We start from the raw sequence: 15,317 nt of genomic DNA on the forward strand, positions 1-15,317 counted from the left end.
GAGCGGTGTAAGCTTCTTGTGCTTTACCAGTTAAGACACTTTGTAATAATAATGACCATTTTCCGGTGGGACATTCCATGGTTTGGTAAACCTTCTCAAAATGTTGAAAATATGTATCTGTTTCATTTTCATTGAACGGTGGTACTTTAACATATCGATTAAGCTCAAAGTTGTCATTTTGCTTTGGTCAATTAGTGTTGAGTCTAATTTTCATTTCTTTCAGCCTAATTTCTTTTTCGGCCTCAATACGAGCTCATTCGTTCTCGGCTTCAATACGAGTTTGTTCTTTCTCGGCTTCAATACGATTTTGTTCGAGCTCGATTTCTTTGAGTTTTAGCTGAATCTCTAATCTTTCTTTATCACTCATCCCCGACTGGCTAGTAGGGACACTAGAGTATTCCACTAATGCTTCCTCAGGCAACAAATTATCATCGACTATTATTTCGATCATATGATTTTTTAGTTCATTTTTTCTCATTGACCTTTTAACTTCTAGTTCTAAAACCTTGGCAATTTCGAGTAATTCATTTATGTTATATTTTTCTAGCTGTTCTAGGGAACGGTGATACACGAAAATACTGATGATCAGAAATGATCAACTCTTGTCGGCACTGATAAATATAAATTCAGTTATGATTTAAATTTTAATTTAAATCGAATTTTGTCTCTGATTCAAATCTCGGACGAGCCCCCAATGTATTATGTTACGTATTGAGGATTTGAAATAATCCTCAGCCGAGTTAAATAATATAAATTTTAATAGTTGAAATATACCCTGGATTTATTGCTTAGAAATATGCCGATATTTAATTTAATTTACGCTATTTGCCAACAAAATTGATTCACACCATTTTTGTTTTTGACACAAATACGTTTTAATATATACACAACAGTATAATTTACAATAGCAACTATTAGGATTAATTATTACACACCAAGTTTCATAAACAGAAATTTCATTACCTTACAAATAGCCTAAAATCGCCTTCCTAGTTCAAAGTCTCCTTGATATAATCGGGTTAACTTGAAGTCGATGTACGTACAATTGTCGGGAAGCTAGCTAGCTTTGTTAGGCACTGAATTGTTGGACTATCGGAGTAAGTTAATATTTTCATAAAACCACTAATGTCCGATGAGAAACCAGCTAAAGTTTGATGAGAATTCACTGACGTTCGAAATTTGTAGCTGTTCCTGGTCAAATGTCGTATATTTTCTGGTTGATAAGGGTTAGAAAAATCACGGCTTATAGCGTACACATGGTTCCTAGCATACTTAATTGTTTCTTCTTTGGCCTTGATCTTTTTCGGACAATACCGGTTACGGAAGTGGATATATTGTTGATACTGTGTTCACGAATATTCTACAACCTTGGAGAATTGGCGGGACTTTCGCCATACCTAACTAACACGGTAAGCTAGACACGCCCTCAAATAGAAACTTGTTCAAAACAAACGTTGACATTAAAATAAATATATAACAAATTCATTATACGCAACACATATCTGACACTACAGGTCATGCATATTTCTAAATTCATATTCAATCCAAACAACATTCATATTAAAAATAAATACATAATAATAAATTCGTTACAGTATATAATTATTTGTTTGATGCTGAATTCGTGCATAGCTTCTCGAGGGCTATCTACATTAGTCATTCCTAATCTTAAGATTATAGACTAGAGAAGATTAAAGAGAAGTTATCTAGTCAACATCACTTATCTCCAACTAATGGGTTACTATAATAGAAAATTGGGATTTGACCACCCATAACACACCCATGACTCATAAGTGCGGAGAGCTATTTTTGTGTGGTAACGAGGGAGTGGGGAAGCGAACCACACAACCTTAATAAAGAGTAGTAAGATGTAACAATAAGAGCTCGAAAGTCTGGCAACTTGTGTCTTTTATATTCTTACGTATATGAAGCTAGTACAGAATTTTCACAGACTGGGAGATTTGTTAATCGCGTGTAGTATTTTCGATATTTTAGTGCTGCTAAAAATATTAATATGTTGAAACATGTTATTTAGACTTAACAGTGTAATGTCTTTGTATTGGAAGATTTTTTTTTAAATAGTTGTGGAAAATTATTTTTTGGATAACACACGAATACGTTTGTTTTAATTATAGGAAATGTAGTAAAATATTTTATCCAATTTTATGATGGCAAGAAATCACTTTCGATAAACCCTTTTCTAAGAGTGAATATAAAAACATTATTATATTATCTACTAAATTGACAACATCACTTCACGTGTTCAATAAATCGGCTATGAACAATTAAATACCATATATGTCATTGTATGCAATGGGTTTTACATTGTGTCACTTATTACTTACTACTAGGAATATTCTTTGGCGTGTCATCAATTAAAGAGAACTTTGAATGCTTGACACTTTTAAACTGTTTTGTTATTATCATGAATATAGCTAAACGTTGTAATTAAAAGAATAAATTGATTTGAAAATCAACAAAGTTTCACTGAAATTCTCCAAGCAACATTGGGTTTCAACAAAGATTTGTTGAGTTAACTTGAATTATGAACTATTTTATATAATATCATCACTCTTATTTACAAGTACATGATATAGTTCAGTTAAAATATATCTCTAGATCGCATACCTTTAATTGAAATATCTTATTATGTAGATGAAACACGTAAATTAAGAAATATTGAGAAAAGTGTACCATGTCAGACATGTTTATATTTCTTTAAGTGTTATCTGAAATAATTTCATTTGGAAATCAAACAAAATACGTAACATACTTACAAACGGTTCCTGCTCTCAGATGTGTTTCAAATAATAACACACCAGCTAATTCTCTCTTTATGCTGTTTGACAAGTGTGATAAAGCTTTGATATGGAACAGTTCTTCGTAAATTATTTCTATGTCGTCTCCTGTTCGGTCTTCAGGACTACATGAAATGGAATTTAAATAGAAATTCAACATTAATATGTGTATTATATAGATTCGCTTACGGGTTTTAGATACCGGAATAGAAATAACGAGAAATATTTAGCTCAGAATAAATAAGAGAAAGTACTATCTCGGTGAAATTAGTTGTTAAAACGTTTGAGTTCTCTCTATCGAGTAGATTTTAAAAATCTTACATAACAAAATAACAGTCTATCTGTTTACATAAATTGTCTCTTTATTATGAATGCATATCTTTTCCGTTCTTTATATTGTGTTGAAAGTTGTCTGTATAATCATGTTCTCTAAGTATCATTAACAAAGAAATTTGTGAATGGAGGTTAATAAATATGTACCAAAAAGTTAGTATTACGTTCGTACATACCGAAAAACTTCAAACAATCATGATGCTTCGTACAATGACAGTAATCCTATAATAGACTATAGGCTTTTAGTTAATGTTACTGGCGAGAAATAAGTTCATATTTCGTCTAAGTTATAAGATTATACCCAATATATGTTGCTGGTCATACCATTTCCTTCTAAAGACTTACAAAACATGACAAACATGTCATACGCAAAATACTTTTTTTCATCTGTCAGCTGTGAATTTTTACCTACTAGTTTGTTTACCTCCTCTTAAAACCGGATTGATTTGGCTATTTTAGCTTGTGAAAATAGGAAAAAAATTCAAAGCTATTCTAAATACATTAAATATCTTTCACACGGAAAATTTAACCGTGTAAGAGAAAGGAGAGTGCTTAAGTATGTTCTATATTTTCGGACGGTGGTTAATTAGTATCGCATTCTACTGTAATAATAATTTTACAAAAAGAGCAGTTACAGTTAATAGGTATAACTGACATAACCAGCTGTTTTATTGGATAATATTTAGTACTACGATATACACGGCACTTTGGTATCATTTTAACTACGTTTTGAATTTAACTAATTCTATAAAGGTTTTATTAATAGTATTGAATGTGCATGGCACCTTCAACTAGCGGAGTTCATTTGTTTTTGCTCCTCAACAAAACTGTAGATATATAATTACCAAAAGAGAACCAAATATTATTTTCAACAAAGAAAAAAATTCCAAATTTATTTAGACCAGGTATAATCACAATTATATCTTAGACTTGCCTGCACCAATGAACACAATGGGATCATCCCTAGGTGATGTAAGTCGAATTAAAACTCATTCATCTTTAAATCATTTATACAAAAGATTAGACGTCGTATTTAAATGCCGTATTTACGATAAAAGATTTTACATTTAACATCATAATAAAAAGATTTTGATCATCTGAGTCAGTGGTGTTTCACTTTATCTATCATTGTTGTTACTAAAATTGAACATTTACATATTTATGCATCTTCCGTTGCGCAGATCAGGAACAAAATCTGAAATATGGTTTAATTCAGAGACCTTAAGAAATTACAAATATTACTGTTACAAAAACACATTAATTAATAAACTCAGAAATAATATATTATAAGATATTTTACTAAAGTAAATGCATTTCTGTTCTTATTACTAGCACAAAATACCCGAATTCTGTGACGGGTTTCATTGTCCTTCTCATGATTCACAGAGGTCTCAATTTACCGATCAATCTCCTTCGTTATCTCCAATTATTTCAATAGCTACCTTAAGGAAGGGAGTCCGTACCCAAAATGAACTCCCTAAGGGGGTGTAAGTAAACACAGCTTTAAAAATTGAGCCCCCAGAATTCGTAGGAGGGCCAGGAACACAAAATGCGACATCAGGTTCGAGTTCAGCGACCCTGCAAACGTACTCCTAGACCTCAATCATTCCTGGGCGATCTTCCAGATGCATTTTAGCAACTCTTGGTAGAGTATTATGACATACAGATAAGGCCACCCCGAGTCTGTCTACTAAGTTTGGTCCTGCTAGCTTCAAAACTGTGGGAGGTGCTCGTGGACAAACAAACTCACAAGCAAACAACATGGATTAATATAGGATGCTTGATTGTAACTAGACTTATTTTACATGAATGTTATAACAGTTATGGTCTCAGAGCTATAGATTTTAAAGAATTTCTATTTAACCGTTATCCTATTGTTAAGAACCAAAGTGCCGACCAAGTAATGATGAAGCTTTGCGGTAAATGACGATTTGCACATATTCCAATTGTGATGTAGCTAACACACTGCAATGTGCATCAGCAATACAGCTAATACGGTATACCAAATTGTCGGCTGCAATGGTGTATCTATCGTTTTCCATTCTTGAATGTAACTGGCTGTTTCATATAGGAATAGAAATATGAAAAATACCTTTTGTACAGCAAAAAAAGAAAGGAGCGAATTCTGTGTTTACTGCGTAGCTCTATCGTTGTTGCTGACCATTCAGAAGCTAAGGATGTCCTTAATAAATCAAATGTTCAAAAAGACCTTCAGAAGACAACGTGAGACTGAAGAGGACGCACGAATGTGTCGAAACTAGTTTCCCTAATGTCAGACTTCTGACAGTTTGTTCCGTTTACTGTGTTTTTTTCACTAATGGCTATACACGATGTGTTAATTTATTATTACATTATATGTAATATTTATATTTATAATATTATATTTATTATTATTACATTATATTATTTTGTACATATACTACAAAATTTAAACATATTTTTATGCTTATATCACAAACTAATCAGAAATCTTTTAACCTTCTCCGTTCTTTATGTATACTGAGGAAACAAGCTGACATACGGTTTGCGCACAATACTTCTTAGGATAGCTTCAGGTGACAATTGGAGTAATACTGTTAGAGATTCCTGGATTTCTTTCTCTGCTAAATGACGATCATCCTGAGAAGGTGTTGTACCAAATCCATCTTGATCTTCTCGAAACCGATAGAACAGATGTTTGTCTTTGAATTGGTATTCCTGTGAAACTAGATGATTCATTTGATATATCAAACAATAAATATAATTGTAGAGTAGTATTAACTAATGTACACTCTATTTCATAATTTAACTGACGAAAACTAGCTATGTATATAGCGCAATATTCCTTCAGAAGTTAAAATCTGATTTACAGATTTCATTACATACATATTTACATATTTTTTGTTAGTATGACCACTCTGCATAAGTTCTCATTTTATTTTGTCTATGAATTTTCTTATTACTTTTTTTAATTAACATATTGCAAGACACAAATAAAGAGCTGATTACAAGAAATATGTCAAATCCTCTTTTGGTGTAAACTTCACCAGCTGTAAAGATATAGCTGCAGAAACAAAAACAAAACAATTGTATTTTATCTTCCAACAGATATTCAAGTACTGCATCTATATATCAAACCTTATTTTACAAACCTCATCACGTATGCTAACATGTATTTTAAAACGTCTACCTCTCTGCTACACGTGGCTTCAGAACGTATTCACTACAACTTGTTATTTCTTAGAGCACCTGCCACTCACCTATTGTGTCTAAACAGGCAGTTACAGCTACGTCTTTGAAAAACTTGTTTCTCTGTTTGCTATACAATCACTAATGTGTACTTTGAAGAGGCATACACTTAAAGCGCGTACGTGAACTAACTGAGTGTATTATGATGGTGTTGCTACAAAGTACAGTTTTTTTGTGTTGTACTCTCCGAATAACATTCTCTGTGAGTGTATGTATTAGGGTAAATATGCTCAACGAATTACAGTACTATAATTTTATTAAAGATATTTTCATATAGATACTTAGTAGTGAATACCTCATTCGCTATTCAAATAATTAACCAATTATCAAAATAATGTGTAAGTATACCTTCAGCTAAAAATTCATTAAAAACATAAGATTCAAATTTAATTCTCAACGCACCTATTAATACTATATTATTTTCGAATATTGAAGAACTTTCTCTATCTCAGCCGAATATTTTAATAACTATGCAATAAACAGAAACAATGTATACAGTTAATATGTATTCATTTTAATTCAAGAATTGTTTAAAATTGTTAACTTCATATATGTTTCTGCATGTGGTTTGGTCAACAATTTTGTTTGGGTAATGCATTATTTAATTTCTGAAATTCATATTGGAGGAAAAAAAAATCTTAATTTTAGAAATAAACAGCCTTATAACGCTAAATTTAGTTACTGCGTGTAATTTAATTCGACACTCAACGTTTTACTTCACAGCTTCTTCAGAAGCTTTCCACTAAAAAACAATCCATAACCGACAGTAAAAAGCTTCAGTTGGTTTATACAAGAAATTCTAATCGGTTAGTATATAGCGTGCGTTTGATACTAAACGTAGGACAACCTATTGTTGAAAATGTATATTGTAAAACATTTGAACTGTTCTATTAAGCCTTTTTATATTTTCTATTGTTATATTCGGGACTGGTAGATTCATTTTAGAAGTTACTTGGGCATGATGAGTTAAAAATGATCTGCAGCTACGCTTCTCTCATGTTGTAGTTTGTGACGAATGTCAAGATGTTCTCCTATCCTTGTAGGAGAAGGTTCTTCCCACAATGTATGTATGATGGCAGATGTTACATGTAAGTTGATAAACAACATTGGAAGCAAGACATCCATCTTTAGATTATAAAAACGTTTTGGTAAAACAGTTGGCTTTATTGCACTGTAGAGTAGTGTACTGGGATTTTGAAAGTTGACTTCTGAGAGTTATCTTTGACCGTTCTGTAACTTTTATAAGTAGTTCAGATTTCTGGATTATGGTTCTTATTTTCTTGGAGATAGTTTCGTCATTTAGAGGTACTGGAAATTGTCTTATTTCTTGATTTCTCTGTGTTTTTTGTGTTAAAGATGGTGTGATATTAATTTGTTTTTCCTGTAGTTCTTGAAAATTTTTATATGTAAAAAGGTAGATATTTGTTGTTAAAAATATAAAGAATTTAAGTTTTGAACACTATTCCTTTTCTGTAACAAGTTTTACTACGTATAATATCAAACACATGCTGTAGAATCGCACGCTATAGAATCGTTTAGAATTTCTTATAGAAACAACTGAAGCGTTGAAGTTGTAAAGTGAAACATACTATGTCTGATTAAATAAAAAACTACACTTGAGTGTTATGAGATCGTTCATTTCTGTAATTTTGTTTTGGTGTTCCGTCGACTTTAAGAGTTAAGTAATAATACTCATTCTCGAACAACAAAAAATGAAAAGAGAGCACAGATTAGCTAGGCTCCAAATAGGACGGTTATTATTGCTCTAAAACGATGTTATAGACTCGTAGAATGAGTTGTCTTTGATGGTATTAGTTTCTTTCTTTCTTACCAAATATAAAGCTAAACAATGGTCTATATTTGATGTACCGACCGAGAGTATCGAAATACGATTTTTAGTGTTATAAAGTTTTAGGCTTACCGCTGAGAGTCTTAGCGACGGAAGCAGGAACTTTGCAAATGTTTAAGAGGTAAAAATCAATGATTTCCTGACCAAATAAAGGGTGAGTCTAAATTTTTTGTTTTCTCAAGGGAGGGTACGCAAGGACAGCCTTGAAGGACCAAATGTTCCCTTGTTGTCCAGTGTTATGTTATTCTTGCTAGTACGCATTAATTTGAGGTAGTTAAAGATATATGCCTGCTACTTTAGTATTGTAATAAATATTGATATTCTTAATAATTAAATCAGGTATTATTTATAAAATCTAAACTATTAATATGGTCATAAATGAGATAAAAACTATAAAATTCCTTTAAAATCATTATAACGAAACTGGAAGCTCATAATCAATGTAAAACATTGAAATGAAATTAGTTTGTAAGAAGGACAACGTGTTACTGATATCTAACCTCTATGAACTTTATGTTTAAATGGATTATAAGTCTCTTTCTTATTATTTTATTTCAAATCGCCTTGTAAAGTTCTAATTATTGTTTCAACCCTATTTGAACACTTATTGTTTTTGTTGCTTACAACACTATAAAAACTTTGTTGGATCGCTATGCTTTTGATTAACATGCCGCAAATTTGTTCGCTTTAAACACTGAAATTGTATGGATAGCCTTTAGTAAATTGTTCACGTTCAGTGCATTGAATCTGCGTGCGTAACCAACAATTTGAGATGGTTGATGTGCAACAAGGTGATTACAGTATATAAGTTAAAAACGTCAGTGATTTGAATATCTCCGTAAATTATTTTAAACATTTATTTTGTTTTAATGTAAGATAAATACGCAAGTTAAGTGTCACCGTTGTGATTTCATGAAACCTTCTCTGTTGTTTCAAAATAGAAAAATAGCTATCGTATAGTTTCAGTTCAATAGCTAATGTGTTTGTTTCACCATGATGTATTAATAAGTCACTTATGGTTTTTTCATGTCTGAGCATGGGAAGAAAATGTCATTTAATGAAGAAAGTAAGTAGTGGCAGACAAAATGTGGATCTCAAGTACCCTTTTCCACCAGTCTGATATTAAATTCAATATCTAGTAAGGAAAAAAGCGGGTCGTCAAGCGCTTTTGAGATTCTGATTGAATATTTATAACCCTTGATTACTGCGTGGGTTCGAGTCCGGCAGTAGACACCGAATAGATAGCACTATATGTAGTTTTGTTTGAAAAACAAATACAACAATATACACAAAGTGGAAAAGAGAAATATTAATGATTACAACTTATATAAAATACAAAAATGCATGTCAATAAAAGTAAAAAGTTTGAAAACATAAAATATAAACTGAAATATATAAAAAATTAAAGATTTAGAAAATATTAGATATGAAATATTGCATCAGCTAGCAGATGCCCGTTGAAACAATTCAACGGTAATTTTCTTAAAGATAGTGATTAATAAATATAAAACGTGCTGTCAACCTAATCTTAGATCTGATCGTATATGACATATGATTGTTTACAACCATCTTTTGTTATTTCATGTGTTATTTCAATAAGGAAATATTGCATTACGTTTTTTTTTTAAGCAAAGGAGACTTACTGCAATGTATGGTTGTAAAAATAGTTTGGGTTTCGATGCAATTGGTTAATAAGTTTTGTTTTCTCAATTTTCTCAAATGAATAATTTTCCTGTAATGTACTCTTGAAAAGAAGCATTCTGATATATAACTTTTTCCACGATTAACTTTTCAGGAGATACAGAGCATGCCTTTTCGTAATATTATGAAAAATCCAAATGAAATTTAAGCTTGCTTTGTAACGAATTTGTTGTTATGTATTTATTTTAATATGAACGTTGTTTAGATTCAATTTGTATTTAAAAATATGCGTAGCTTATAGTGTTAGATATGTATTGCGTGTAACGAATGTGTTATATATTTATCTTGATGTCAATGTTCGTTTGGATTGAGTTTATATTCAAAAACGTGCCAAGCTTACAATGTTAGATACGTATTGCGAAACTCCCACCAATTCTCCAAAGTTGTAGAAGAATCATGAATGTAAGAATCGACAATATATCCATTTCCATAACCGGTTAACTATAGCTCAGTATTGTTGTCTGAATTTTCGAGAAAAACCTTTCCCGCGCTTATAAAAACAGCCAACGCAACGCGCCAAAGAGAGAGATTATTAATAGTCCGCTATAAACAGTTTGCCATAAAACTTCGAGAGCTATAACCGTGATTTCTATAACACTCATCAATCGGAAAATGTAAGACATTTGATCATTACAAATCGTTTAACATCAGTGGATTCTCATCGGACATTAGTATCTTTATGAAAATATTACTTCAATGGACCTACAATTCAGTGTGTGCGGCAAGCGAGACAAAGCTAGCTAGCTTCTCAGCAAATCGACTTCAAGTTAACTCGCTAGATATCAAGGGGACTCCAAACTAGAAATAATATTTTTATATTGTTTGTAAGTTAGTGAGATTTTTGTTTGTGAAACTTTGTTTGTATTAACTAGTCGTAATAATTGTATTGTAAATTGTACTGTTGTATATATATTAAAACGTTTTTATGTTAAAAACGAAAACGGTGTGTATCAATCTTGTTGGCAAATATCGTAAATTAACTAAAATATCGGCGTATATTTAGATACTAAATCCAGAGTACGATTTAACTATTAAATCTAAGTTATTTAATTTGGCTTCGGACTATTTGAAATTCATAATACGTAACAGCTTTTATAAATACAATGAGTCCGCGATATTTTCTTTTATTGTAAAACGAACTTTTATGTTTGTTTGTAAACTATTAAGTGCATGTCCATTGCTGATAGCTAAATGGAAAAAATGCCGTGCTTTCATCTATTATCATTGAAATTGCATGTTAGCCATAACTCCCGGGTTCAAGTCCTTGTGTTGGAGTTCTTTTTCACTTGTATAAAGTTGGCAAAATTAGGCTTTCTGAACGGAATATTTGTCAAGGAAAACGTTAGAATAAAGTTATAATTTCTACATTTGAGCAGGCTATTTAAAACTGTTGAAATCTGATGTCCTACATTTTGTATGTGGTTGGAGATTTGTACACAACTAAAGTGATAAAACTTTAAGTTATAGCTGCCTAATGTAGAGAGTGAGAACTCGTTAGTGCATGTGAAGGCATAATTACTTTGAATAATACACAGAGAGGAAATTAGGATTTTAATGATTTATTATGGAGTCCATGTGAATAATGAGCATTTGTAAAATCAATACATCTATTTGAGATGTATATCTGCTTTGCCAATATTCCTAAATAAAAGTTTAATGCAGTGGTTCACAATTATTTTCCATACTGGTCCACTTTAGATGAGAGTGGGGTGGTAGAGGAAAAGATTATTCCCCTAATACAGTTACCTCTAAATATAGTGCTTTTCCATTTGAACAGTGTAATATGTGTTCATAGCCATAATTCATGGAGTTATGATCTAGCTTATATTTTGGGATAATTTAAAACTCGTCTCATATTTGAAATATAGCCTAACGTATAATACAGCGGATTGTAATGAATGTTTTTGTTAAATTTCTGGACGATCAAAGTAGAAACAGTCTTGATCTACATTTTTTCATTTTCACTTTTACTTTAAGGGAAGGACCTGTAACAGTAATTTGTATGTTCATGCGATTATACACCTAATTTTGAAACTGAATCTCTAATATTTCTGAACTTTGCCTCGCTGTAGCTAATTTTGTACTCTATACTACTGCGTGAGATTTTTACACAGTCTTCACAAATAAAATATTTCTTACTAGATATTAATCTATAATGATAGGGTTAACATATTTCTTGCTTTGTTTAGGTACTCTTGAACCCAGGCATCATAGAAATAAGTTTCTTACTTTTATATACATTCCAAAGGTCAGTATATATATATATATATATATATGAAGAGAAATATAATAATAATATATGTATATATATATATATAGTAATATATAGCAAGGGAAATCATTTGTGCTACTGAACTGCCAATAAATATGTATGACCGACCGACACGTCATGAAATATATATTTTCCTGTTTCAGTCTAAAGCCTAATATTGTAAACACATTGAAACTTAAGTATTAATGATACAAAGTAAACTGATATATCTTTCCATCTAAGTCATTCTTTCACGAGTCTTTATTATGATATAAAAGCATATTAATATGACTAATTCTAATTTTCGGGTTACTTAACTGAAGCTATGCAGTGTGTAATTTATTTTGAGACTCCTGAGAAAGATTCATAAAATCGATTACACTGACATTGCGTATTTATCGTAAATTAAAGCAAAATTATAAATCTATATTAAAACAAAATTGTCAACTGGTTAAAAAAAAGTACAGGAATATTTAAATCACAAAAGCAGCTGATTAAGAAGTGGCTTACCAAAACCATGTTCTAGCACATCAACTATCTTGTTGGTTAGGCTTGTATACTCCACTTACTGATTTAGTGTTGAAAGCAAAACACTTTGACTACTTAATAATCAAAGACACTAGTAACTCAGCGTTACTTGGATAAGAAATATATTATTCGCTGTTCCTATAAGACAGAAATAATATGTAGAAAGTTTCTAAAACAATTTATTATAAAATAAAAAAAGGTTTATAACGATTTTACAAATAAGAAATGTGGCAGAATGCCATATATGCTCACGTACAAGTAACTTGTTTCGCTCCATCCTCCATACATAGATAAATGAAACAAGAAATTGCGCCAAAACAATAGATGTATATCTACACTTCCTATAGAATATTACTGTAAAGTTTCAATAAAATCCAATAGATACTGTTCGGGAAATTTAGTTGGAAAGATCCATGCCATTTCTTCAGGCCCAATGATTAAGTTGGGAATAATCCAACGGAGCTCATTAGAGCGACAAACAATGTATCAAATCAGTTCAGAACATTTAAGCTAACATTCATTCAAAATTATTTAATAGAGACGGTTTTTACGGCTTCTTTGCAATTTTAGTCCATCTTTTACTGTGCTTTTGTTAGGGAGAAGAGAAATTTGTTTGTTTTTTTTGGCTTGGAAGCGACATGATATTTTTCAATAAAGTCTTCAGGTTTCGTCTTTGAGTTTTTCTGAGAAGCAAAAAGAATCGGAGAATTCACACTTAATATTGCTTTAAAATACACATTGTTTTTTACATTTTGCCAAAAAAACAATTTTTCCATCAAAATTGCAATCACATCTGCATGAAGGTTACATAATCCCCAAAACTATTAGTGGGGGAGGACACAAACCAATTCTTCACTGGGGCTCTCGGTGGCTCTGCCTTTTTTTTAGGGCGGAAGAATGAACAAAGTGAAGTCATAAAGCATCTGGGCAATCCTAGCCATGGAAATTCAAAAAGAAAAACCATAGACATAAATTTCAGCTGCCTGTTTAACATTGGTTAAAGTTTTGTTGGTTTGATCTATGACAAGTGAATAATTGCTATTTTATGCTCTCCCTATTAAGGTTTGGAAAGTAAGGTTTTAAGCAGGTGCTGCTTGAGGCCAATAGATTATTGTTTTCCTTTTGCTTCTTTTTACAGTAAGTGTTATTTACCCCAAAAGGGGCTTTGGCATGTTTCTTGATTTCAGCTCCTCATATGAAAAAATATTTTACTTAATAATTTATTTTGTAATCTTTGAGGATAAAATACATCCTAATGATCAAAATAAATTAATCTGTCAAATGTCATTGTTAAATGTTCAACTCTAATAATTGTGTTGTGTTTCAAAACATTAATTACTCAAATTTTACCTTAGGTAACAAATATTTGTTATCTCAGTAGCTAAATAATCTATGCATGCATACACCTCTGAAATAACCCGTCCCTCATGGAAAAATATCCTAATTTCTTAAAGTGTTTCAGTTGTTTATTTTTGATTATTTAAGTAATCAAAAAACATTTTACTTCTCGTGCGATGGTCTGTGATCTTTAAGGTACGCGTGGTATATCATTATTTGGGTAAAACAAAATCTTCTTGCATACTATTTGTCTAGATAATAAACAGAATTTTCAAGATACTAAGGAGAAGTTCTAAAGAATCATAGTAATAATATTTAAGTTTGACGTAAATTAAAAATATTGTCCTTCTTGGTCATTACTAAAATTTTAACACCTCTTACAACAATTACGATGTCTTACTTATCTGTTCGTTACCAAGAAGCGAACAACTCTGACAATAATTAATATTCACACGTACCTGATAATTGTTGCCAAAATCCGAAAACGTTCTGACGACAAATAAAATTTTTACATTTGATTTAATTAAACCCAGAACAGTTCTTGTAATAACTAAGAAATTTTACTTTCCTTGTCATATCATAACCAAATGCCGAGTAGTCCTGAAATCAATTAAGAGGTCTTTCTAACCTAATCATTACCAAATTGCGAATAATTCTGATGGCAACATTATTTTTACCAACCAAACATATATATATATAGTTAAAATGCAGTAAATTATTATCAGATATCTCTTAAGATAAGATAGAAGCAGAGACAAATAGATTACTCAGTCGAGGAATATTTGGACGTGAAATACAGAATGATTTTATAATTATGTTCAAGAAATTTCTCTGCAATTCTGGCTAGGAAATATATGCACTGTATCAAGTGTTTATGTGTTTAAGTATAAATGATAAATGTTCTATTAATGTCATAACTATTTCTGGATAGCATACACATGACTATTTTCGTGGGATTTTACAATAAAGTTATTTTTGGAAAGTTAAATGTTATATGACGTACCTTTAACGTTGCTACAAGGTAACTCAGCATTCTTAAAGGATTATTACATTAATGCTTAGAAGCTTATAGAGTTTTCGCTACGTAAAGTAGAACTAAAAGCTATCATAATTTAAGAATTTATAATAAAGTACTGGTAATGAGAATTACTAGTGTAAAATTTAAAGTACACTTTCTTACCACACGAAATATAAAACCGAATATTCGTACATCTTAAATAATACCATTAACAGTAGAAAAAGTAATTTAAATCAGTGTTACATTGAAAGCTATTCCAAATACTCTCGTTTA

The 15,317-nt window shown here is 31.1% G+C and overlaps 1 protein-coding gene across 1 annotated transcript in view; it reads right to left on the bottom strand.

Moving 5' to 3' along the window:
* Positions 1–15,317, bottom strand: part of LOC106473199 (rap guanine nucleotide exchange factor 4-like) — a 274,940-nt gene that overhangs the window by 65,043 nt on the left and 194,580 nt on the right. The window contains exons 10-11 of the mRNA XM_022380258.1: positions 5,653–5,836; positions 2,778–2,923 (exon numbers count right to left, since the gene is read on the bottom strand). Coding sequence (XP_022235966.1) covers positions 2,778–2,923; positions 5,653–5,836 — 330 coding nt within the window. The remainder of the gene's footprint in view (positions 1–2,777; positions 2,924–5,652; positions 5,837–15,317) is intronic.

Source organism: Limulus polyphemus, unplaced genomic scaffold (assembly GCF_000517525.1).
Source record: "Limulus polyphemus unplaced genomic scaffold, Limulus_polyphemus-2.1.2 Scaffold5, whole genome shotgun sequence".
Classification (NCBI taxonomy): domain Eukaryota; kingdom Metazoa; phylum Arthropoda; class Merostomata; order Xiphosura; family Limulidae; genus Limulus; species Limulus polyphemus.